Source organism: Gopherus flavomarginatus, chromosome 2, assembly GCF_025201925.1.
Source record: "Gopherus flavomarginatus isolate rGopFla2 chromosome 2, rGopFla2.mat.asm, whole genome shotgun sequence".
Lineage (NCBI taxonomy): Eukaryota > Metazoa > Chordata > Testudines > Testudinidae > Gopherus > Gopherus flavomarginatus.
In genome coordinates, this window is record NC_066618.1 from 114,570,666 (window position 1) to 114,597,817 (window position 27,152).

Sequence of the window (27,152 nt, forward strand, 5' to 3'; positions counted from 1 at the left end):
GGGGCTAGGAATGAAGGGTTTGAGATGCAGGAGGGGACTCCAGGCTGAGGCAGGGGGTTGGGGTATGGAAGGGGTACGAGCTCTGGACTAGGGGTGTGGGCCCCAAGCTGGGACAGGGGGTTGGAGGGCTGAGGATGAGGGATTTGGGGTGCAGGAGGAGGCTCTGGGCTGAGGCAGAGGGTTGGGGGGTGTGTGTGTGTGGGTGAGGGCTCCGGGATGGGGCTGGGGATGAGGGATTTTGGGTGTAGGAGTGTGCTCTGGACTGGGACCAAAGGGTTCAGAGGGTGGGGAATGGATCAGGGGAGGGGGTTGGGGCCTAGGGAAGGTGAGGGCTCCAGGGATGAGGGGTTTAGGGTGCAGGAGGGGGCTCTGTGCTGGGATCAAGGGATTCGGAAGGTGGGGTGTGGATCAGGGCTGGGGCAAGGCTGGGTATGAGGAGTTTGGGGCACAGTATGGGGCTCCAGGCTGGGATCAAGGGGTTCAGGGGGCAGGAGGGGGATCAAGGCTGGGACAGGGGGTTGGGGGTCAGGGGTACAGGCTCTGGGCAGAGCTTATCTCAAGCAGCGGCATGTCCCTCCCTCCGGCTCCTATGTGGAAGTGTGGCCAGGCAGCTCTGCGCACTGCCCCATCCGCAGGCGCAGCCTCCGTATCTTCCATTGACTGTGGTTCCTGACCAATGGGAGCTGCGGAACCGGTGTTTGGGAAAGGGGCAGTGTGCAGAGACCCCAGCTGTCCCTATGTGTAGGAGCCAGAGGGGGGACATGCCATTGCTTCCGGGAACTGTGTAGAGCCTGCCTTAGTCCCTCTGCACCGTCGGCCAGACTTTTAATTGCCTGGTGAGTGGTGCTGACCAGTGCCGCCAGGGTCCCTTTTCGACTGGGCGTTCTGGTCGAAATCCCAACGCTTGACAACCCTAAATCAGGGTTTATTTTATAAATCAGTTAAATTTATTTTCTATATTATATGAAACAAACTATATGATGAATTTCCTCCAAACCTTACAGAAACATTCTATGTTGCTTTCAGAGTAAATCTAGCAATGTTCAGACCAAAACTATGTTCAAAGTTGTGGGGTTTTTTGTATTTCTAGATGGGGAAAGAGATAGCACGAGAGGATCTTCCTCTTCCCTATGTTCAGCAGCCTCAAACTTTCCCTAATTTTGCCAGAGGTTTGATACCTGTGTGTGTGTGAGCGCGGGTGGAGGGGGGAGAGGCTGGGATGTCAGAGTTTATAGGGGGGGTAGTCAGCTACAATAAACTGGTTACAATCTTAATTATGGAGAAGTAGTATCCTTATGGTTACTATACTATCCACCTCAAATGTTAATAGATGGGAAAAAAATCCATGACCATTCATTTCACAAGAGCTATCAGACATATTCATTCTCTGTGTCAATAGCTCATTGTTTTCACCCCTACATACACACGGTATAATTCTGTTCAAATCAAAGAATCTGCACTCTCAGTTGGGCCTCCTGGGACCATAGTTTAAACATATCTGTACCACACCCAGGAAATGCTGGAGATGTGTATAAACTTACACACATCTGATTTTGTGAACTAATGGTGATCTCATCCTGCATGTTTATCAGAATCAAAACAAAATTGCTAGGATACAACCTCAATTTGGTGTTCTGCTCCATTCATCAGCAAAAGTCACATTTAAAAAAAAAATTGTGGTATTCTCAGTGAAACTTGCAACTCTGTTCTCAGTGTGTGAGAAATAACACAAAAATAAATTGTTCTCATAGCATTTATCAAGACGACCAGCCAGTACAAAAGTAGTAAACAGGAAGGAAAGAGACAATACTGGAGTAAAAAAAGCAAAATGAGCAGAGAAAAACAGCAACAGGCAAAATGGAGAAGAGACCTATCAAGACATAACCCATCCTGCTGGCCATTGTATGCTTCTGTCAGAGAGTGGCTACTTCCCACCACCTATTAATCTACTGTCAGTCTTCTGCTGCACTTGCCTAGTTCTCCTCCATCACTTCTCTTTCCACTCTCCATCTTCCCTCTGTCAGCTCAGGTACTGCCACCTCTGCTTCCATTAACTATCTTATCCCTTCTCCATAATCCCTTTTACTCAGTTGCTAATCACTTCCCAACCTCTACAATTAAAAAAGGCCAAAAACAAAATTACTGTTGTAATGTGAAGTGGTCAGAAAGCATAACTTTAAAGTTAGTGTATCTTTATTTGAAGACATGCAATTAATATTAGCAGCATGACCACACCTGCATATTAATGTAAAAACAAAAATCAAAAGACATTAGATATATATTGCTCAGGTTAAAATCATGATCTAATATGAAAATTTCCTGAATTACTAAATGTTCTCAGAAACTCTTTTTAAAGGAACTTAGATATGAAAGACTGCTGAAAGGGCATAATTTGTCTGTCACTTCTTTTTCACACTTTTACTGTGGGAGGACAAGGCTTCCTATTTATGATTATTTACACAAAAAAAGTGACATTGCATATTTGTATGTACTATGATGCTTATTGCATGTACAGCCAATATTCAACTTAAATTTGCTGGTATTCAGTCCCACTTTTGTGAGTGAGATTGGCAAGCAGGCAGTGTTCTTAGTCAAATGTATATGGTCATATATTCTAAGCAAGTAACGCCTTAAATTTTGTGTTTTTTCCTATTTTACAGGTAATAATTTTTGTGACCTTACTGTAAAAATTCTGCCATCTTCAAAAAGAGAGACAGCATACTTAAATCCCAGGGTTTACAACTAGAACTACATGATTTAGTTGACTTACAGTAAATCTGTATATGATAATTACAGTGATATGTGTTTTTTAACACCTTCTATTACCACAGTTTCTCAAATTATACGGTGAACACCCAACATGGCTTAAAAATATATAAATTACGATGTGCAGACCTTTACTATCATATTGCCAAGTTATGAGGGAGAATACTGGTGTCATTTTCCTGAATGGGGCTCAGTTTTGAAAACTGTGGGAAACAGGACACTAAGAACAGCAAAAGCACTGCATGTCCACTTTTGTTACAGTTTAAATTTTATCTGTGAACCTGTAGGGACTGGGGCATGGGCGGTCAAACCTAATAGTTAGAGTCAGGAACTAGAATCAGAGTCAAGAGCCAAGCTGAGAGCCAGAGCCAGTACCAGAAGCCAAGCTAGGGGTTGAATCTGGAGTCAGCATCAGAGTACAGTGTAGAAGCAGGGATCGGAGGGTCAGGCAGGAAAGCAAGTACCAGGACAGACAGGGCAGGTCTGGGATTAGGAGGGCAGGAACAGAAAGACAGGGCTCAGGAATCAGGCAAGTTAGCAGGATCCATAGCAGCAGCCAGTTAGAGATTCATTTAATTACTCAGACAAATTCCTGTGCCTCTTTCTGGTTTAAGTACTGCGTCACAGCCAATGGGTTGGACTGGACATCTCCCCCAATCAGGAGCTTCATGGGTAGGCCCTTTGTGAGGTAGAGCTTCACAAGCCCCCTTCTCTTCTGGTTCAGGTGAACTGCTGGGTGGTGGCCACAGGCTCAGCAATCGCTCTCAAAACCTGACAAGGGTTAGGCTCAAACTTTGTTGGCAAAAATTCTTGCCGTGTTTTAAAATTGAGAATATACTGCATTTAAGATTGGAAACCTCAATGCTCCAAGTGACGTGGCGCATATGATCAGGAGTAATCCTGCTCACCAGAAGCCATCTTACTTAGCGTCACAGAGAAAGAAACTGCATTTCAAGTTAGAAAATGTATTTTTCTAGATCTTTTGTCTGGCCAGTGCCTAAGGCAGGCAATGGCTGGTAAGTTTATTATATCTTCTCCAATTTTCCAGAGAACACTCATTTTAGTTATATTTTGAAATACCTGTTGCTTTGTATATGAAATATTATGGTGTCCCCATTTTTTGCATAATCTTTAATTCTGAGAGACTTAAATACAAAATTAGTTTAATTCAGTGTAATATTGTTGCTCTATTAAAGATGTGTAAGATCTGAAGTCAAAACAATTGACTTGCTGTTTACAGAGATCCTTACCTCCTCCGTGGACTGCGGTTCTGGGAGAACTCTGAATCACTGTCCTTTGATGTTGGAGAACCCTTATATGTATAAAAAACATCCTCTGTTTCTGTAATATAGGCAATCTCATTTGTAAGGTTGTCTACAGATGAGTGTCGTGGTTTACGAATCTCATGACGTAGTCTAGGACTCCTCCTTACAGGAAACATATGAACACAAGTTGGTTGAGACAGAATCCTTCGTAAAGCTCTTTCAAAAGTGACTAATTCCATTCTATTGCAATGCATGCCCTGAGATCTAAATTACAGGACACAGTAAGTTTTACTTCAGTGACAGAATTGGTTGAAATGACAGATGTATAGGGCTGGAAGGGACCTTGAGATGTCATTAAGTCTAGCACCCTGTGCTGAGACAGGACAAAGTAAAGCTGGACCATCCATGACTGGTGTTTGTCTAATCTCTTCTTCAGAACCTCCAATAATGGGGATTTCATGACCTCCCCTGAAGGCATATTCAAGTGCTTAACTATCCTAATAGAAAGTTTTTCATAATATCTACCCTAAATCTCTCTTCCTGCAGATTAAGCCCACTGCTACTACTTCTACCTTCATAGGACATGGAGAAGGATTGATTAATTTTCCTTTTTAGAAACAACCCATGACATATTTTAAGACTTATCATGTCACTCCATCAGTCTTCTTTTCTCAAAACTAAACATGCCCAGTTTTTTAGATTTTCCACAGACATAAGATTTTCTAAAACTTTTTTTTTCATTTTTGCTGCTCTCCTCTGGACTCTCTCAAGCTGTCCATATCTTTCCTAAAGTGTAGCACCCAGAATTAGACACAGTACTCCATCTGAGGCCTCACCAGTGCAGAACAGAGGAGGATGATTACCTCTTGCATTTTACATACAACACTGCTGTTAATACACTCCAGAATGATATTAATGATCATAAAGTACTTCTGAAAATCTTGTGACCATACAATGTACAAAGTGCAGCAAATAAATCGAAACCTGTAAATCAAATGTGCTTTGGCAAAGAAATGAACTGATCGATTTTTCCCTGAATATAATATAACGATCACCTTCCTTGGTAGATTATTTGTTTTAAAATAACAGACTTTTAAAAATATATATACAGACTATTTTAAATTATATACTATGGCCTGTTTTGTAAATGTACAATGAAATTGAGCAATTTGCCTTTATTTTTTGTAAGGCTGAAACTTTGTTTACCAAGTAGGGGTAACAGGAGGAGACCGAGAAGGCAGGCTTTTGGTCTCCAGATGTTCAGCTGATAAAGATCTCCTCAAAGTTGGGTTCCAAACCATCCCACCTATGACTTTTCTGCAGTAGTGGCTGTTTACAGACCTGAAATGAAATAAAAACACGCTTTAGATAACTGTTTTACATAGAATACTAAAATCAGTTACATTTATGAAAATTAATTTCATAAGTACCAATTAAGCCTTTTGTAGTTTCAACAATTAAAAGGAAATGCTTCAAAACTCCAAAAAGAAGAAAAACAATCATTTTCATTTCAGCAAGGTATCCTTGGTTCATTAATTCATGTCCAAATTGTTTTCTTTTTTATTACATTGGATTGATAGAAATTTCTCTCTTCCTTTGTTTTGGAAATCTGAATTCCAATCTAGTTAATAGATGCAATTATTGACAAATAATTTTATTGCTGTCATTATTTTATTTCCTCATTGCCTAAACTCTCTCAAAAACTTTAGATTTTTGCTTCATTTAGGATCTGGTTCTGCAGTACTTATTTACATGCAATTCTCATTTAAGTGATTGGAAGTTGTATGTATAACAACTGGCAGAATAGGGAAATGCATATATACATAATTAAGAGCCTCATTCTTAAATATGTTTGTTCCAATGTTATTCTATGGAACTTATACACACCAATTAGTGTAACTATTAGAAGGAGTAAGTTTTCATATGCTTATTAAAGCAATAATGGCACAATCAGCTTTAACACCCAGTAATTTGGTTGGTGGGGTAGGGGGAGTGAGCATTATGGTGAATTATAGACAGTCTTGTTTATGTGTTTTTTTATTTAATGTTATGTTAGCTAATGGTTAGCTACACAACTCATTTTTTATTTTTATCCTAGTTCCAGAAAGAAATGCCATGCTCCACTGAGGTTGCTTATTAAGTCAACAGCAGCAAGCAGAGAGAGTAGCAGGAGACAGGTTGCTAATTTTTTTAATTTCTTTGGTAACAACTGCTAAGATAGCTGCATTAAAGAGTGAGTCATGGATAAAGTCCTACACTTCTCATGAAAACTGTAGGTGGAGTGGAGGAGGTAACAGTGATGTGAGGTCTGGGATCTGGAACCGTTCCAAAAATAAGTAGTGCTCAAACGAAGGATCAGAAAATATAAGGTCCATTTTCTCAAATGATCATTGCAGATAAATGTTATATCATTAGAAAGCAGTGATTCCCAGCATTCCACCACCACAGAGGATGGATTCATAGATTTTGTGATTTATGAGCTCTTCTACCTTAAAACTCTAACTGGTTACTCAGAACAGCACTGCTTTTACAGCAATTGTCCAGATCACACTAAATCTAAATTCCCACAGTAAGATCCTTAGATTTCTGCAGTATGTTTCCTGAATGCTATACATTATTTAGGTGTTTTCCTTCCTTTTTTATTTTCTGACCATTTTACCATTTCTTTCCTGTAAAATTCAGGAGCTCATATTGCAAAAAAATATCATTTTATTTTTCCTCTTCAGGGACAATTTGTGATACATAACAAAAGGACAGAGGGAAATAATTTTAAGTATGGAAGCAGCTCTCTTTTCCTGCTGTGATAGTTTATATCAGCTAAGAATCTACCCTCTGGCTCTGTGCTGGACAGAACTTGCATGGCATGGGTTAAGATTCATACCTTTGCAAAGCTATGAAGCCTGAAGCATATGGTTTTCTAGCACACAATACTATCTAGGTGTGCAGTGGATTGATGGATATAAACAATTCTCCCTCATTCTAATAAAACAATTATCTTTAGTTTTCCACAAGTTTTGCTCTCCAGGACACATGGTAGTTAAACACTAAGTTTATCTATTGGGTGCTTTTAGTTGTAATCAAAGGATGTGTCATCTATGGTTTTAAACTTCATTTCAAAGTTGACTTGAAAAGCACAAATGGAAGTGGAATTGAATGTATCTTATTCTCATATTCATAGATTCTAAGACCAGAAGGGACCATTGTGATCATCTCACCTGACCTCCTGTATAACACAGGGCATAGAACTTCCCCAAAATAATTCCTAGAGCAGATCATTTAGAAAAACAACCAATCTGAATCTCAAAAAAGATATCTATCAAGTTAAGATATTCCATCATGCTGTTTGATTTGAAGACTTGTATGAAAATGGAGGAATGGGGGATATTGAGGGTGTTTGGCGTTTTTTTTGTTTTAGAACCATGCTTATTTGCTAGGATGGGGCTAATCTCCCTTAGAACCCATGGCTATTATCCATTTTTTAAAGTTTATGTGCTCACCTTGTTACTGAAACTGAAGCCATGTGTACTGTAATTGCTCTGGCTCAAATCCCAGAATGATAAGAGTTCCAGTAGCTAGTCTATTATCTTAGACAAAGGCCATGTGATTGGCAACAGTTCATTCTTTGGGCAGAAAACAAAAAATCTTACATTTAAATGGAATAAGATAATTTAATAAAGTTCTTTAAAGCTGACAAAATAATTTTAATTACGTAAACAGATGGCAGAAATCTCTAGTTTTTTTTTCATATTCAATGTATTGATGGAAACTGGAGCCACGGAGTGCTTACCACTCTTGAAAAGGAGACGGTAGCTTGCTTAAAATATATAATAAGGCTTTTAATGAATGTGCTTTGTTGAAGTATAGAACCCAACACATGAAGACCGCACAAGACTGCCAACAGCATCCAGGAGAAGTGGAAAATATTTTAAACTTACACATGCAGTGTCAGGAAAAAGATGGAGAAAGGGTTGACTGTCAAAATCCTCCAACTTTTAAGAAAGGCACCTCAAACTTCCTAATGAAAAGCGTTTCGTACAGTATCTAATAGGGCTGTCAAGCAATTAAAAAAATTAATCATGATTAATCATACTGTTACACAATAATAGAATACCATTTATTTAAATATTTTTTGATGTTTTCTACATTTTCAAATATATTGATTTCAATTACAACACAGAATACAAAGTGTACAATGCTCACTTTATATTTATTTTTTATTACAAATATTTGTGCTGTAAAAATAAAAGAAACAGTATTTTTCAATTCACAGAATCATAGAAAATTAGGGTTGGAAGAGACCTCAGGAAGTCATCTAGTCCAACCCCAATTAAATCATCACAGCCAGGGCTTTGTCAAGCCGGGATTAAAAACCTCTAAGGATGGAGATTCTGTAACCTATTCCAGTGCTTCACCACACTCCTAGTGAAATAGGTCTTTCTAATAGCCAACCTTGCCCTCCCGTACGGCAACTTGAGACCATTGCACCTTTCACCTCATACAAGTACTGTAATGCAATCTCTTTATCATTAAAGTTTAACTTACTAATGTAGAATTATGTACAAAAAAATAACTGCATTCAAAAATAAAAAAATGTAAAATTTTAGAACCTACAAATCCAATCAGTCCTACATCTTGTTCAGCCAGTCACTCAGACAAATAAGTTTGTTTACATTTGCACAAGCTAATGCTGCCCACTTCTTGTTCACAATGCCACCTGAAAGTGAGAACAGATGTTTGCATGGCACTGTTGTAGCGAGTATTACAAGATATTTATGTGCCAGACGTGTTGAAGATTCATATGCTCCTTCATCTTCAACCACCATTCCAGAGGACATGCATGCATCCATGCTGACGACAGGTTCTGCTTGATAACAATCCAAAGCAGTGAGGACTGATGCATGTTCACTTTCATCATCTGAGTTAGAAGCCAGTAGGAGAAGTTGATTTTCTTTTTTGATGGTTCGGGGTCTGTAATTCCGCATCAGAGTGTTGCTCTTTTAAGATTTCTGAAAGTATGCTCCACACCTCATCCCTCTCAGATTTTGGAAGGCACTTTCGATTTTTAAACCTTGGGTTGAGTGCTGAAGCTATCTTTTAGAAACCTCACATTGATACCTTCTTTGCATTTTATCAAATTATTTGTCTGAGTGACTTGCTGAACAAGAAGTAGGACTGATTGGACTTGTAGGTTCTAAAGTTTTACATTGTTTTGTTTTCGAGTGCAGTTAATTTCACAAAAAAAAGCTACATTTATAAGTTGCACTTTCACAATAAAGAGATTGCATTATGGTACTTTCATGAGGTGAACTGAAAAATACTGTGTCTTTTGTTTACCATGTTTACAGTGCAAATATCTGTAATAAATATAAAATAAAGTGAGCACTGTACAATTTGTATTCTGTGTTGTAATTTAAATCAATATATGTGAAAATGTAGAAAAACATCCAAAAATAGTTAATAAATTTCAATTTGTATTCTACTGTTTAACAGTGCGATTAAAACTATGAGTAATCATAATTAATTTTTTAATCACGATTCATTTTTTAATGGCATGAATTAACTGTGATGAATTGATGGCCCTGGTATCTAATAAATGACAAATATCTCAGATTTAAAAACACTTTATAACCAATGCTGAGAAAATGTTTTCTAGATTTTTCAATTTTTTCCCCTAAATTGACTTTGATCATGAGTTCTCCAAAAGAGACTAAGTCCTCTGAGTACCCTCAATCCTTGGATTTTCCTCTAAGTTTACTTGACTTTACCACCTCTCTAGCAATTGCCGCAAAAGATGGGTATATCAATTTATTTAAAAAAAAAAAAAAAGTCTTTTACCTTAATATAAAAAATTCTTAAGAAAATTTTTTTGCAGTTAGATGCAATATGTACAGCAACTAGATCATATGCTTCTTTTCTCAGAGCAGGTATAACTGTGCAAACTAGGAAGATTTGAAAGGTTTGGTTTTATTTTTTATTTTTGTTTTAAACTGTTTTTTAAACTGTCTACAAAAATCCCTCAAGCTAGATAAGCTTAAAATGTGAAGTTACTTTCAAATAAATTTATATATTTGTTTGAGTACCTTCTACGAATACAATCCCAGACAGCCTAATTTGTGATGTTTTTATTCTACTGGCTACCAAATTACATAGTTTTACACTGGGTGAGCGGGGGAAGAGCTTCCCGCCCTGTAAGTACTAAATAAACTGCACAGATTTACATGCTATAACTATCAGTATTTATAGTAGCAATTTAGAAAGGGTGAAGATTATATTTTATACGAGTATCACTACAGTGCATCATCCTTTTATGCTTTTCATTACAAGACTCCTATTGCGCAAGGAAGATAGATTTGTCCCTTCATCAAATAAATTCTTGAGAAGCTCAATCTGTAGCCTTAATACTTATGTTCTAGAAGTGCCATGGAGGCATTATTAATCCCATTAGAATGACAGACAAACAGCACATTTTCACATACTGAAGCTTAAACTGTACCTGCAAATAAGAACCACGGAACAACTCTTTCATATGGTATGATTTACAATACCATATGAAAGGTGAGCAAACGGACAGGTGAGGAAAGCCCATACGTAAGTGGAGCATGGAAACTTGGGAGATGGGTCGGAAATAGGAGGGAGCGTGGGCTATAATGGCAGAGAGAAAGGAGGGTCAGGGCAAAACTGGGAGGCAAGATCAAATCCGTATCTTAAATGTCTATATACAAATGCGAGAAGTATGGGTAATAAGCAAGAAGAACTGGAAGTGCTAGTAAATAAATACAACTATGACACTGTTGGCATCACCGAAACTTGGTGGGATAATACACGTGATTGGAATGTTGGTGTGGATGGGTACAGCTTGCTCAGGAAGGATAGATGGGGAAAAAGGAAGGAGGTGTTGCCTTATATATTAAAAATGTACACACTTGGACTGAGATGGAAATGGACATAGGAGGCGGACGTGTTGAGAGTCTCTGGGTTAGGCTAAAAGGGGTAAAAAACAAGGGTGATGTCATGCTAGGAGTCTACTACAGGCCACCTAACCAGCTGGAAGAGGTGGATGAGGCTTTTTTAAATAACTAACAAAATCATCCAAGGCCCAAGATTTGGTGGTGATGGGGGACTTCAACTATCCAGATATATGTTGGGAAAATACCACCGCGGGGCACAGACTATCCAATAAGTTCTTGGACTGCATTGTAGACAACTTTTTATTTCAGAAAGTTGAAAAAGGTACTGGGGCCGATGGCGGGAAGCTGTTCTAGATTTGATTTTAACAAATAGGGAGGAATTTGTTGAGAATTTGAAAGTGGAAGGCAGCGTGGGTGAAAGTGATCATGAAATCATAGAGTTCACAATTCTAAGGAAGGGTAGAAGGGAGTACAGCAAAATAGAGACAACGGATTTCAGAAAGGCGGATTTTGGTAAGCTCAGAGAGCTGACAGGTAAGGTCCCATGGGAATCAAGACTGAGGGGAAAAACAACAGAGGAGAGTGGGCAGTTTTTCAAAAGGACACTATTAAGGGCCCAAAAGCAAGCTATTCCACTGGGTAGGAAAGATAGAAAATGTGGCAAAAGACCAGCTTAGCTTAATCGTGAGATCTTGCATGATCTGAAAAATAAAAAGAAGGAGTCATACAAAAAAATGGAAACTAGGACAAATTACAAAGGATGAATATAGGCAAACAACACAGGAATTCAGGGGCAAGATTATAAAGGAAAAGGCACAAAATGAGCTCAAACTACCTACAGGAATAAAGGGAAACAAGAAGACTTTTTATCAATACATTAGAAACAAGAAGACGACCAAGGACAGGGTAGGCCCCACTGCACAGTGAGGAGTGAGAAACAGTAACAGGAAACTTGGAAATGGCAGAGATGCTTAATGACTTCGTTTTGGTTTTCACCGAGAAGTCTGAAGGAATACCTAACATAGTGAATATTAATGGGAAGGGGGTAGGTTTAGAAGAAAAAATAAAAAAAGAGCAAGTTAAAAATCACTTAGAAAAGTTAGATGCCTGCAAGTCACCAGGGCCTGACGAAATGCATCCTAGAATACTTAAGGAGCTAATAGAGGAGGTATCTCAGCCTCTAGCTATTATCTTTGGAAAATTATGGGAGACAGGAGAGATTCCAGAAGACTGGAAAAATAGACTTTCATTCATTTCTTCAGAAAATTAGCAGCCAGCAGATCCTGCTGCTCACTTACTACAGGGAGTTGAAACTTCCCATCTTTACACAGTTATACTGAATTTAGAAGAGCTTGTGTTGCAGGGGTTCTCACCCACCAAAGTTCCAAATTCTTAGATACGTTCTGCATTCCATTGCTCCCTCTGCCCCCTCAGTCTCTTCCAGCTATACTTATTTCCTAATAATTTGAAAACATTAATTCCTTTGGTAATAGCATCCAAGTATTAGGGTAGATCCTAATGTATTATAAAAGATGAATTGAAAATATATTTTTGAAAATACTATCTAATGTAGAGCATTACTTACTGTAGAGCATGATACAGATTTCAGTTTTAAACTCAAACCAATTTTGAATTATGCAGGCTTCGTTAGTGTATTTTTCTGTCTACTCTTTTTTCTTATGAATGTCAAAAATAACAATATTGCAAAAAAACTTCCTTACCTCTGTTATTAATATAACCTGAGATTATTAAAAGTAAATGTAATTTTTTCATCTTTAAAATTGCTTATATAGAAAGTCATGTCCTTAGGCACTGTACTCACTTTGTTGGGTTTCTAGAACCAAAGGTCCAATAATGGGACAATATCTTTCTTTCATGAGGTAGTGACGACTTCGTCTGAAAAAACGTGTGATGCTCTACACAAGATTTCCATAGATTTTTGCATGCTCTGTAATTTAGCATGTTGAAGGCAACTATATGTTCTCTGGATTCATTCTGTAATAATAAAATGCATTATGTATCAGTATAGAATATGCAGATTGACAATATTAAGAGAAAGATTTAAAAATCAAGTAAAGCTAACAGGCAATTTGCAACTAAAAGTAATTTTAAACTGATAAGTCAACAGTAAGTGCAAAACAATCAACAGAACAACATAAAACTGATGGCTCCATAAACTATTTTCAAGTAGTAAAACACTCATTGATGGAAAACCAATCTGAAATGTCAAAGATGTATTACAATCACTTTTCTGACCACATTTTACAAATTTAAATATCATTGACAAAACTGTGGAATCTGCTTAATTTATCGAACTGCTCAGATGTCAGTTAAGATATCAGATCTTCATACAACGATCCTTCCAAAACTAAAGACAAAAAAATCTTTTACTTGAGTTTTATATGCCTACATTGTTTAGGGAAAAACAAAAATTCAATGTGGAGTACATTCTAACAGAAGATCTGTTTAGAAATAATCCAAATCAGACTCAAAACAGTTCTTAAATTAATTGTGATAGCATCTACTTAAGATATAGAGAGAGACGTCCCAAAAAGCATACTACAGAAGTTTACAGCACTGACCATGGTACTGACCACTGTAAACAAGGCTATCACCATCGTATCACTGTTGCATTAATTTCAATAAAATAAATAGGTCCAGAGAGTCAGAGGTGCTAACATAACCCTGTTATTGCACAAAACTGAACAGTTAACAAGGTTCAAGGTTTTGTGTACAGAGACCTTGGTCTGCTTAGTTCCATGGCAACAATCCATCACTAAAAATCATTTAAATTTTTTATTAAAAAGATACATAGAGAAATACTTGAGACGGGCTGGAGATGCTGTTGTTGTTTAAGCTTGATGCTGCTTTTCCGAAGGCAAAATAAGACCAACACATAGAGAAAGGGATAAAAAAAGAATACCAAAGATAGAAAATGCAGTTTTCTCTGGTGCTGCCTCTTACTTGCAGCCTTGCTTCCAGAGATACACAGGCACAACATACAGTCTTATCAGCCACTTTGAAACCTAGCAATCTTACGCCAGCTTCAGGCGGTTTAACATGTTGCTTTTAGCCGCCCCTTTGATCACAGGTTCTCGGCAGTTCTGCAAAAGATGCAATCATGGCTGGCTAAGCCATACTCTTATTAAATACAAGGCAAAAAGAGAGAGAGAGAGAAAAGAGGCGGGGGAAGGAAAAGGACACACAACGGAGAGAGAGACAGCAGGAACTCAAATCTCACATTCCAGGTGCTGTTAGGACTCAGCCAAGGCTGGTAGAAGATGTCTTTAGTTCCCTCACTTTGACCCAGTCTGGTCACAATGCCTTTTGCAATCAGGACAGTAAAGGACCAACAGTTTCATGGTGGATCCCTCGGTCCCAGCAGATGGTTGGGGTGGAAGTCATGATGGTAAAGCTCACTCTTCCAGTTCACCTATCCCACCAAGTGTCATGATTTCCCCCAAAGTCTCTTTTAAGGACTTCCAAAAGGGGCGATGGCTGGAAAAGTTCATAGCTCCATTATTTTGTCCACAAATTAGGCCTAATTTCCCACACACCAGTTTTGGTTCATTAATTTCCAATTCTATCTTTTGTTTACAGTCACAATCTTTACACAATCCTTGGGCGGTATCAGTAGACACTTTTGTTTGGACTAATCTAATCTTTTTATTTTCGTTTTGTACCTTCTTCTATCACTATGTATTGTTATAAATTATTCTGACATCTTATTGGCACCTTTCACACACTTTCGAACAATTGAGTTCATAACTGGGGTAGACCCTAATTATTAAAATGTCCCCTACCAGCTAAAACACATATAGAGAGCCAACATCTCACAACTACTGCTTGTTAAATACCACATACTTTAATCACTCTGATTAAATCTGATCACTTTATTCATAACAAACCATACGTATGCAAACCTATTAGGACATCTCCATAAGAAAGGTGAGCCGGATTTGGCACTTTGTATGTGGACATTTTAAATGGTAATCTGTTTCACAGTCAGTCTAACATGCATCTTTCCTCAGATATATTTTAAAACATTTAATATGGATCTGTTTATACAAGAAAAGAATAATGTACTTGTTTTTAAATGTTGATCAATCATACTGGAACTAAAACAGTATTTGGTGATCATGGATATTTCTATTAGAGTGGTTACACTTTTAAACTTAAGTGTTGTGAAGTTTGGAGGGAAATTTTTGCTAAGCATTAGTAACAAAAAATTTAATAGCAACTGGCATTTCTTAGCATCCTACTGATGGCTCACTTGCAATATTGGTTAAAAATGATTAAATTGACATACTTGTTCAAAAGAAGACCAATGCAGGGAAGGTTGCAAACAATTTTGTCCAGCTGTAATACTAATTTTTAGCCATAGGAATTTGTTGACTTGAACATTGCAGTTTAACTTTATGCTAAAAATGCATGGTTTAAAGGCAAGGGATGAAATTTACCTAGTATTTCCTACTTTAATTTTTGCTGGACATGAGAAAACATTTGTAGTCCACAGTTGCAGTCACTGATAACTTTGAAAAGCTCCCTTTGTGTGCTGAAAAAATTCAGTTGCTCACTCTTATCTCATTCTGGAAGGCTTGAAGATGATCCAGTCAACTTTTAAAAAATTATTAATGAATGAAAAAAATGTTTAATGGAAAAAAAGACTTTTTGCTCACCAAGAGCATAATCCTTCAAAGGGATCCACAGTCACTGACCATTAAACCCATACAGAATCTTACTAAGTCAAAGGAACTACAGTGGATGTAGGGGTCTATGTTTATAATCCCTTTGCAAGATCAGACTCTAGCATCCTTGGATTTCAATAGTTCACAATTTGTGAGGACCGTAGTGTTAATTAGAGAGGTTTGTGGACTGAGTGCTGGGGCAATGAAAGTAACTGCGGGCTTCCAGGAGTTAATGGGGAGTACTCTGTAATTCCAAAATCTACACAAACCCAGCAGTCAGTAATCTGATTAATCAAGTGATGCCTCTAACAATTAGAGAAGATTTGCAGATGTGTTTACAGAATAGCAAATTAGTGAAATTTTAATGTATGTAAAAATATAGCTACATTGGCTAGTGTTCAGTAAGCAACAAACAAGTTTGATAAAAACTTTTCACTTTTTTGAAGCATTCAAAATGTTTACTAGTAAGCAAGCATGGCTTCTACTCCCAGTCTTACATCTTACACCTTCAACTAAACCCAAATATCACAGTTGGGCTTTAGTAGCATCAGTTACTATCAGGGGTGGCAGGTTTCTAGAAATTTTGGTGGTGCCCAGAACCCACCCCCCGAAACCCCATGCCCCAAACTCCACCCACACCTGCCTAAGGCTCTGAGAGGTGATCTGGAGTGCAGTCCATGGGCTGGGACAGGGGATTGGGGTGCAGGACGGGTGAGAGGTTGGGCTCAGGGAGTGAGTTTGGGTGGGGGAGAGGGGTCTGGGGTACAGGCTCTGGAATGGAGCTTGGGCGCTGGGTGCAGGCTCTGGGGCTGCAGGAGGGGATGAGGGGTGCAGGGTCTGGGATGGAGTGGAGTGGACTGGCAGCCATGTGGAGCGAGCAGGGAGGAAGCTGCTCAGCTCTGCTGTGCTGCACTACCAGTGGTGAGTGGGAGTCCTGGGCTGTTTTAAATGGCTTGGGGGGGTGGAGGGCGGGGCCGAGGGAGAGACCCGGCCCCAAACATTGCTGGAGCCAGGCCCAGAGAACTTGCTGCCCATGGTCACTATATGATTAATCAATTCCTTCCCCATCCTCTGATCAGTTCTTCAATAGAATCAGCAGTATTAGATAACTGATCAGCAAGTGTGAGGAGGAAAGAACTGATGAGTAGCTGTTTCTCCAGAACAGCTGGCATGAGAAGACACACACAAAGCGTAAGAAGAGAAAAAGTATTAAAAAGGAAAAAGAAGGAGGATTTGGGATTAAGATGAGTCATGAATCAACAGGCTTGAAGTGCATAAAAATGTCTTAAATGAGCATCTGTTCATGGCCTTTGAGCACCTTCTCCATATTTTCAAGAAATACCATCCATCTAAATACTGCAGTGGCATACAAAAATCTGAGACATTGTAGCAACATCATGATCCATAAAGAAACCTTACTCATTAAGCCTTAGGTGGTTTGTGGAATCTACTCCTTGTTGTGCTTTCCCCATCCATTTTGGTCTTTCCTCCTCCTCCCAATCTTCTGTCTTTCCTCTCAGTTTTATTTAACCCTTTGCTTCTGAACTCTGAAGTGGAGGCTTGATAAATCCAAAGACTAAAATATACTCAGCCACCTCCCCCCTAAAGCCCACCTGAGCCGCCTGAAATTCTGGAGAAGGCCAATGGCAGCCTAATTGTCCCACCTCCCTTGGAAAAAACAGGTTTTTCAAGGTAAACATATCCTCTCATTAAGAGAGAGATTAGCAGGAGACCAATCCATATCACTGGGATGCAGAATTGGCTGCTTTATATCCCCCTTCACTTGTGACCTACATATATATTTGACAACGATGAATACATCTGGAGAGGAGACTTAACAGTGCACCTGGTTTGCTTTGTCATATAAAGCAAGGAAGACAAAGGTTACACAGCTGGTCCTATTTTCCTTAAGGCCTTGTGGTTCTTTAAGTGTGATGCCATTTGCATTACTATGATCATTGCGTATTGTTGTGAAACACAAGGAAATGACAACTTAAGAGATGTGGATAGTTATAAATCACAGCTTTCAGACTGTCATTTTTCAACAAGATAAGCAGCTTCTCAACAGAATGAACTTTGAGAACACTGCCCTTTTCAAAGTTGACGCAGCTCTCTTGAATGTGTAAACTAACTTTTTTGACAGTAGTAAAGAACTCTTATGTAGTGAACAAATATGTTTAAAGTGATAACTACTTCTAGAGCTGATTAAATATTAAAAAAATGCATTTGTTCAAGTGCCAACTGGTTGCTCAGTTTGACCACATTCACTTCTTTTATTATTCGCTGTTTATAAACATTAACACAAAGGGGATTTTGTTCACATGACTGTTTTGGGAATTGCTACTATTCGTATGTATGGTACTATTCATATGCAAACAAGAATATTCATAAGTTAACAAAGCATCCGTTGTTCATTATTTGGAATTTCAGTCATCCAATCAGGGAACAGAAATAATACTTTGTGACTTCAGTGACCTATTACTCACCACAAATATTTCAGAGTGAATAAGTGAACAGATGGCAACCAACCACAAGTTGAAATTTATTTGCATAAACCATTAATATTTGCAAATAATACATTAGTAGCAACTGTAGAATTAGTAGAAATTAATTAGTAGAAATAGTTTTTATATTATTGGACATCCATCTTTGGTAGGCTTTGACTATGCCCTCTCCTTCTCCCAAAAATAAAGCAACCACATTTGGGAGCCCTGTGCACCCCCTGAAGTGGTGTGCCAACCACACTTATGGGTCCCACTTGGTATGCAGAGGCCCACCATATCCACATTTCTTTATTAGAGGCCTTTTAAGCACAGAATGCCTCCTCATATCCTCTGACACTCTGTATAAGATCTCCACCACCAGCACCGTCCAACTTAAAAATAAGGAGAACACCATCTCCCCTGGGAATGAGAAAGTTTCCTTCCTTGTACTCCCTTCTGTTCTGCCATTCTGCAGGGACCTACCTGGGGTCACGCAGCCACACATGAATGCATTATTCAGCCTTGATGAATGCATTATTCAACCTTGTCTTTTTTTTTTTTTTTTAAACACTGCAGTCATCCCCCTTTCTAAACAGCCCAAAATCAGACAGAATGCTACATTAAATCACCAGTTTTTTTCCCTATTTGTTTCCCCAAAGAGAAGGGTGTCTGAGAGCCCCTGAAGATTTTTCACTTAATAATGAGCCTGAGACAACTTTTCCAGGATAACAGCTGTAATTTCACTTTATCTTTGATCAGGATTAAGATTACAGAAATTACAAGATGATGTCCATATCTGTCTCCTTTAATAATTTGGGTATAGGTGGAGAACACTCCCAAATGTAACTATAATTATAATGACATGGGAAAATGTACAGCCTTAGTTAAAAAAAATACTTGTTTATTTTTCACTAAAACAGAATCCACACATGCAAATATCTTCAAAAGTATTCAGACTACACATTACTAAGCATGGGTGTCTATATTTTATCATGTTCTTGTCTAACTAATTAGCTTCCCACTTGCCCTCCCCCTCCCGCCCCTCCAAAAATAAAGATTGACTAGTTTCTCCATTGACTTAGAGGAAACAGATCAGAATAATTAGAATCTATCATCAACTGCAGTACTGTTTTTTTTTGCCACAATATGAGCTTATACTACCACTGGTTTACAAGAAAAATACCTTATAACAAAATCTTGTAGTGAGCAATGTATTCTGACTTCAATTATTTTAACTATCTCCATCTATACCATCCAATTTTGCCAACTTAAACACTATTGTATAATTACTGAACTACGGAAGGCACTCATTATCCGCTTTATTCCCAGATCTTTCAGTTGCTGTTTTTTCCCCATAATACTTCCTCTATCATTTTTCAATTTTGAGTCCCATGGAGAAGAGAAGGTATCTGGGAGAATGGAAGGCAGCAGTGCCAAACATTGTGCATCCTGCAGTGCTGTCTCCTCCCTCCATGCACCCCTCCAGAGACACTCAGCTATAGAGTGGCTCATCTGCACATAGGGTACACTCCCAGCTTGGTAGACATATATGCTGGGGCTAGCATGCTAAAAATAGCAGTGTGGCTCTGGCAACAGACAAGCAGTGGATAGGACTAGTCGTCTGAGTATGTACCCAAGCAGTCAGAAGAGACTGTATTTAGATGACTAGCCCAAGCCACCACTTGTGCCAACACAGCCACATTGCTATTTTTATCATATTAGCTTGAGCACAGCTAGCGTGTGTATGTCTACTCAAGCTGGAAATTACCCCTCTGAGCTGTTGGGTAGACGAACCATTAGAGCAGATTCTGCAGGCAGCTGGCCAGCAGGTGGAGTGTCTGAGAAAAGGGCAGCAACACTCTGGTAATCTAATGGAAAGTTTAAGGCAGATGAATGTGGGTAAATGGAAGATCTCCTCTGCAGTCCCCCCGATGCCCCACACCTCCAAAAAACAGTGAAATGAAGAAGGTAATTTTGGGTATTGTTAGGATATAGATATTCAGGCCTGTCTGTAAAGGCCTGTACTTTAAGAATTTAGGTATTTGTTTATTATTTAGCTAGTTATAGAGGTATAAAAGAAAGAATCTGTGTAAGGGCCTTCTCTCACTGTGACAGTCTGAGGCCCTGTTTAGTCATACTGAAATAAGGCAATCTGGGGTTGTTAGGAAGGTGATCCGATCTACCACCTTCAGAGAAAGGAAAATGCCTAGAAGATGTAAAAGGAAATTTAGTTTGATAGTTTTCTGTCTGGTAAGAACTCGCTTATCAATAGACACAGCTGGGAAACCCTTATGTCTTTATAGATGTAGTTGTGAAATCCTCACTTCTGTATTGTTTTGTATGTTTATTTGCATGATCGCTGTCTGGTTCTGTGATTGTTTCTGTCTGCTGTACAATTAATTTTGCTGAGTGTAAACTAATTAAGGCGGTGGGATATAAATGGTTAGCTAATCATGTTACAATATGTTAGGGTTGGTTAGGTAAATTTTAGTAGAATGATTGGTTAAGGTATAGCTGTGAATATTACTATATAAATTAGGGGCAAATGGGAAGTAAGTTGAGATTCGAAAATAAGGAAGAAGGAACTTAGATTTAAGCCTGCTGGAAGTTCACCCCAATAAACATCGAATTGTTTGCACCTTCGGATTTCAGGTATTGCTGCTCTCCGTTCATGCGAGGAGGACCAGAGAAGCGAGAGAGTGAAGGAATAAGCTCTCTAACAGGTACGGGGGTGGGGGGAGGCTGGAAACAATTAAACTTGAGGAGGTGGGGATAAGAATGGGGACAAAGGGGACTCTGGAGAAAAGGTGACAGCACATGGCAGCCAGAGCCAGTGCAGGAAGGAAAGGGGAAACTCAGTGGGGAGAGCCAAATAGAGCAAGGCAGTAAGGACAGAGGGCATCGGTAATGCCTGCTTCTTCTCCCACTGAAATTTAAGGCTAAAATTACTACACAGGTTCCTTTCAGAACAAGTCAAAAGAATTTACAGAATACTGATTACAAATTTGATAAATGAAATGGGAAAACAAAAACCATCGAACTACTTACATGTTTTTGCCGCTGCTGTATAAAAAATTTTTTCCTTTTAAAGGAAATTTTTAATATGTTCATCCTAAAAAAGAAAAAAAAAACTAAGAAACAACCCATAAAAATAAAGCAAAACAATCAAAGAAAAAGTGACACATGACACATGTTTATAATGCCCACCAGTCTTAAGAGATCCTGAAGTACATTATAGCATTACACATTCATGACTAATAAAATGCAACCATCTCTTGGGTGGAGATTAGCTGCTAACTGACACACATACCACAGTCAAAACAGCACAGGAGCAAGAGAGAGGAGCAGTAACTTTGGCCAATGGAGAGCATCTTTTAAAAATCATTATTCAATAGTTACTCTCTAAGACTTGTAAAAGCAGCAAAGAATCCTGTGGCACCTTATAGACTAACAGACGTTTTGGAGCATGAGCTTTCGTGGGTGAATACCCACTTCCTCAGATGCATGTAATGGAAATATCCAGGGGCAGGTATATATATGTGTGCTAGCAAGCAAGCTAGAGATAACGAGGTCAGTTCAATCAGGGAGGATGAGGCCCTATTCTAGCAGTTGAGGTGTGAAAACCAAGAGAGGAGAAACTGGTTCTGTAATTGGCAAGCCATTCACAGTCTTTGTTCAATCCTGAGCTGATGGTGTCAAATTTGCCACAGGATTCTTTGCTGCTTTTACAGATCCAGACTAACACGGCTACCCTCTGATACTCTCTAAGACTTGCCTGTTGCATAAGCAGGAAGCCTCCTGTGGCAATTCTCACCTACAAAGCTGCATGATGTACTTGCAGCAAAGACCCAATGGAATCAGATTTTCCTCTTCATTGTCTGCACACAATGGTACCTAATGCACTAAGTTTGTGTAACTAATGAACTATGTTGTAACAACCGAGTACCAAGAGGCAAATGTCAGACTTTGATAACAGGATACATTAAGCCATATACAATATCAAAAATGTCACACAGAGCAGATGACAATATAAGTCATATTACTATTGGTAATAGTTGTGTCACATTATTGATAATATCATTTTGAGTATGAAAAGGAAACCACATTTTGGAGTTGTCTTTTGGAAAAATCCTACGCTACTGTACTATTAAACACCCAAGAGAATAATTGGTGGTTATCCATTAAACATTCTAATTGCATACTTATTGGCTTTAGTGGAATTAAGGGAGAGGAAGAGTGGTGGGAAGAGACAGATCTGAGTGCTAAGATTTTCCTTACACAGATTGATCAAAACTCTAATATCCTTATATATTTTATGTAACATAGTTAAAAACAAACATGAGCTGTGATGTTCTAAATGCACATGGTGTCAGTGGTGATTTCCTAAATTCATTTATTATAGGCAGAGATGATAATAGTGGCTATAGTTAAAGCTTGTCTAACACTTTTCATTATCCGCCTGATATTATTTACTTAGCTGAATTATTCAGGATGAAATTTTCCATGATTGTTTTTGTCTCTTTTGTCCCAGGATTTTTTATTAGGTTTCAAAGTAATTTCATGATTTCCAAGAAAAAGGCTATTGAAAAATAGGTAGTTTTGCCAATGTTAAAATTTTCAGTTTTCGTTTTTGTTTTGTTTTGGTTTGTTTGTTTAAGCTCTCTAGTTCCTGCATGCTTGGGAAAAGAAATTTGACTAAGGGATATTTGGAGTTAGAGAGATGCCTCACCCCTAAAAATATCCAGATTTCGCCAATTTATAAATCTGAAAACTGCAATTTGCACTTGCACAGTAATACTTGTTAGAAGGCTGCTGCTAAAAATCTCAGAATATTGTACCTTAATTAAGTATGGTGCAGACCCTTGGAGCTTCGCACATGACAGTCGTACTGAGGATTTCTCTCAATCCTCACCGACTCTCCTACAGAATTGTCACAGAGCTACAGCTCTAGATAGAGGGTATAGAGGGGACCCATCAACCACTTAGGGGAAGGTGAATTGGGCTGAGAGCTAACTTGAAGTCCTAGTCCACCACTTTCTACTAATTGGTGTTAATACTGTGCACTTTACAATTCTTATTATTGAGCAATGCCTCACACTCCTGCCTTAGGAAACAGGAGACTAACATTCAACCGTTTTATAAATAAGGTAACAGACCGTACAGTGTCATTTGTGGCAGACCTGGAAATAGAATCTGTCTGTAACATGGCAAATCCCATCCATTTTGCCACACTGCCTTTCAGAATGAATGTACCAAAACTGTGCTCTTGGCTCTATCATCAGAAACAGAGCCAGGAACAGATTCTCAACATTCCTCTGCTGTCTAGCAAATACTTGTGTAAGCTACTAGAAAGTTTATGCCATGTCCCTCTCTACTGCCTAGTCTACATAAAAAGTGAGAGCATAACACTGATACTATTTATCATTGGTTTAAGTGGTAGAAGTCTGTACTGTGTATTTAAAGGACATGGGTACCAATCCTGCTGAGGACCTACAAGAGGTCAAGATGGTTCCACATGATGGAATTTGTTTTTTCAGTTTTTTTTGTTTTGCTTTTTCAACAAACTGGTGAAAGTATTGTCTCCAGGGTATTTTTCTAATGTTTTATTTTATATAATACCTAGTTCTAGGCACTGAATCCATGTGCTACACAGGCTGTTCTATCACCGCCGCTGCACTCTTAAAATGCTTGTTGACTCCCTCTCATTACTCCTTCCTCTCCCTATAACCATCTCTCACTTTCAAGACTGTCTGTTCTTCAATGCCAGTGCTGCTTCTTTAGAGAACCACTCCAGCAGTTTAATTCAGAGGCACAGAACACTTGTTAAAAGGACATAGATTTATTTAATCTTATAACCAACACCTGTGACATCACACAATTTTTTTAAGTGAATGGTAGTGAGTAACAGTAATCCATGAGACTTCCTTTTTTGTTTTTCTAATGGATTATGCTGTCATTAGAAAACTTACATTTCATGAATGCTCAAGCATGTCATATCCAGAACATAACCTATATATCATGCAATTATTCACATTTTTATAGGTAACTCAGGCACCCTTATCATTCATTTTACAATCTTTACAATAGCTCCCTGTAAAATTCACAAATTCACTAGGTTTTACTGCTTACACTTAAAGTACGCAGTAGTTTTGTCCCACTACATATGATAATCTTTTGGCTCAGGTTTTTCCTTTCATTTACTGAGATCAGAAAAAAGAAAATTATGCAGCTGGCAATAGAATCTCAAGTGTCTGTGCCAGAAGCTGGGACTCGACAACAAGGGATGGATCATTAGATAATTGGCCTGGTCTGTTCATTCCCTCTGAGGCATCTGGCACTGTCAGAAGACAGGATACTAGGCTAGATGGAGCATTGGTCTGACCCAGTATGTTCATTCCTATGTTCTTATGTCTTTAGAATTTCAGACTGAACAGAAATCCAAAGGAGTTCAACAAACTGATTAGTCTGTCCTGATACTTAAAGCTAACCTAAACAAAGCTGCTACTTTAGACTTTAACTGAAAACGTTTCCTTAGCTGTAAATTTGTTTTCTCAACCACCAATCTGGAAGTTTCTGTGTGTATCAAATCCAATGAAAGTAGACAGCCAATTAGATTTCGGTTAATAACAAGTAACCTCAATATAGTCCTGCAGGCTTCTCAGAAAAGCTATTCTAAAGCTGCCCGGCCCACAGCATTGTTGTCCTATTGTTGCCATCTATTAATACTGCAGAATATTGTTCCAGAATTTTTTGAAAGAGAGCTTTGATGGTGTTTGCTGCCACCTTGAGTTCAAAAAAGTTTGTGCCAAGTCCTGATGAACTTACACCACAAGAAGCCCTATTGACTTACAACAGTGTTATTCAAAGTGTAAACTGAAGCAGGATTTAGCTTTTTATTAGAATTCTAGCTCCTTTTCCATCATTTGTCACTATATAATGTTTTCCCCACCCGAGCACCTCCACCCAATAGGCTGTGTAATCCTTTAAGTGAAATACATTGAGGGCATTACAGAAATTTATCATATTTTATCTTTTTATAATATGTCTAAACACACAAAATACAAAATGCATTCTGCATGTATAGTATAGGAAGGTGTGGTGCTGTATTTTCTCACAATGATTTGAGTGGACCCCATTGCTTATGAGTGGCTGAGTCATGATTGATGTATCGATGCAATCAGAAAGGAGACCAACAAAGCATCTCTCCCATATATCGAAGTTTGCTTTTGTTTTTTGTTTTTTTTTGTGGAAAGAGACTATTTTAGAGCATTTCTAGGATTGTTCCTACCAATTTCATACTTTCACCTGCAAATCCTGGTACCTCAGCTATTATGAGTCTAACTTGTATATGCCTGAGGGGGAAAATTCAGAGTAAAAAGATTTGAAGACTCAAAACATTACTTAAAATAGCTTTCTATACATGATGTCGCAATTCCAGTATCCAAACTTTCTACGCTTTGCAAGACTAGAAGTGCTGTAGAAAGCAGTGAATTGTCCCTTTTCAATGGAATAACACTTCTGTTTCTAGACCTGAAAGATCACGATATTAGACTTTACATATCACTAGTGCAGGACTTAAATATTGCCCACCCAAGACCATGGGTCAGTAATTTTGGTAGAATAAAAGTGTGAAAAGGAAGAAAATATTTGTCTGGCAGACAATCTTTAAAAATAGCAGCTGTTTAAAGGCATTTAAAGATTTGAATGGCTGGAATTAATAAAGGAGGACTAAAGGGCAGATTTCAAGAGAATCAGAGGTGCATAATAAAATAAATCTTTATTTTATAATACATTAAATTATACACAGAAATACATACAACATCATGGTGTCGTATGAAGTTTGTATTGGTATGAATTTGGGATGGTTGCACTATCCCCAAGTGAATTATACAGGCGATACTATTCAAAAGATGAAACACTTCAAAGAATGGAGAAAAAGGAGTGAAATGAAGGATATAAGCAAAAAAAAAAAAGATAATTTAGGATAGATAATTTATAATCTATTTTAGTGCTTTACACTGTCAGACGCTCCTTAAGTTTGTGATAAAAGGACGGGGTGTCTTGAGTACTTAAGATATATTCATATTGCTGGTTATTCTGTAGTTTATGTAATTAAATAACCGGAGGCAGAAGAGGAGAATCTACAACTCACCACAACGTATTATTCTGTGAGGTCTGGGAGATTTGCACCAACTTCTTTGGAAACTTTCCCCAGAAAATTGTTGTAAATTATGCCTAATAACATGCACCGGCAGCTAGGCACCAGTTCCACAATTGAGGAGACTGAAGGAAGTGCAAATAATCCCACTTTTACACGAGAAGGGTCAGGAGGTGAAGAAGTGGAGAATCATCTTTTGGACCCTCTCCAAAATCTTATGGCCAGAGATGTGTATAACATTTCAATCACTTTGCATAGGGGTCAGCAACTCTAAAATCTCCTTCCTGTACCAAGATGGGACTTCCCTATCAAAAATGAATACATATACTACTGTTTTCAGCTTTACACAGACATCAAAGTATCTTCTCCTTTGAAGACCCCAAACCTATAAGTCAACCCTGGATGATCTTGTAGACTTGTTTTATTCCTCTTCTGCTTGTTCATTTATCCCAACTCCTCCTGAAAACTGCCAATAATTGTCATTTTTGTTGGTTATGTACTTTCTTTCACAGAAGCAAATGCTATGTTTGCCAAAATACATAAAATTGCTGATCATCCACAATTAATTGCTGAGCTGTTTAGCAATATTAAAAAAATTAATCAGAGTCATTTGGGCCTAAGGACAGGGAATGTGGAGGGTCACCAGTGTCCCAATCCTGAAAACCCAGATATGAAAGTAGTCTGCCTCTGAACTCTGACTCCTTTAAACTCAGTGGTACACTCAGTCATGAATCTTTGTAGGATCAGGTCGCCAGTCCAGAGCTTTCACTTTAACTCAACCCAATGAGAACCATATGCATATCACAAAAACATAACCTATCCCCTGCAGTAATAGATTTTTCCTCTTTGAAATAAACATCAAGCAATGTGAAAATATTATTTAA

The 27,152-nt window shown here is 38.4% G+C and overlaps 1 protein-coding gene across 3 annotated transcripts in view; it reads right to left on the reverse strand.

The window, feature by feature from the left end:
• PTPN3 (protein tyrosine phosphatase non-receptor type 3) overlaps positions 1-27,152 on the reverse strand; it is a 330,496-nt gene that overhangs the window by 111,305 nt on the left and 192,039 nt on the right. For all 3 annotated transcript variants that reach the window (XM_050937681.1, XM_050937682.1, XM_050937680.1), the window contains exons 11-14: positions 21,159-21,222; positions 12,762-12,934; positions 5,238-5,372; positions 4,017-4,193 (exon numbers count right to left, since the gene is read on the reverse strand). In XM_050937681.1, coding sequence (XP_050793638.1) covers positions 4,017-4,193; positions 5,238-5,372; positions 12,762-12,934; positions 21,159-21,222 — 549 coding nt within the window. The remainder of the gene's footprint in view (positions 1-4,016; positions 4,194-5,237; positions 5,373-12,761; positions 12,935-21,158; positions 21,223-27,152) is intronic.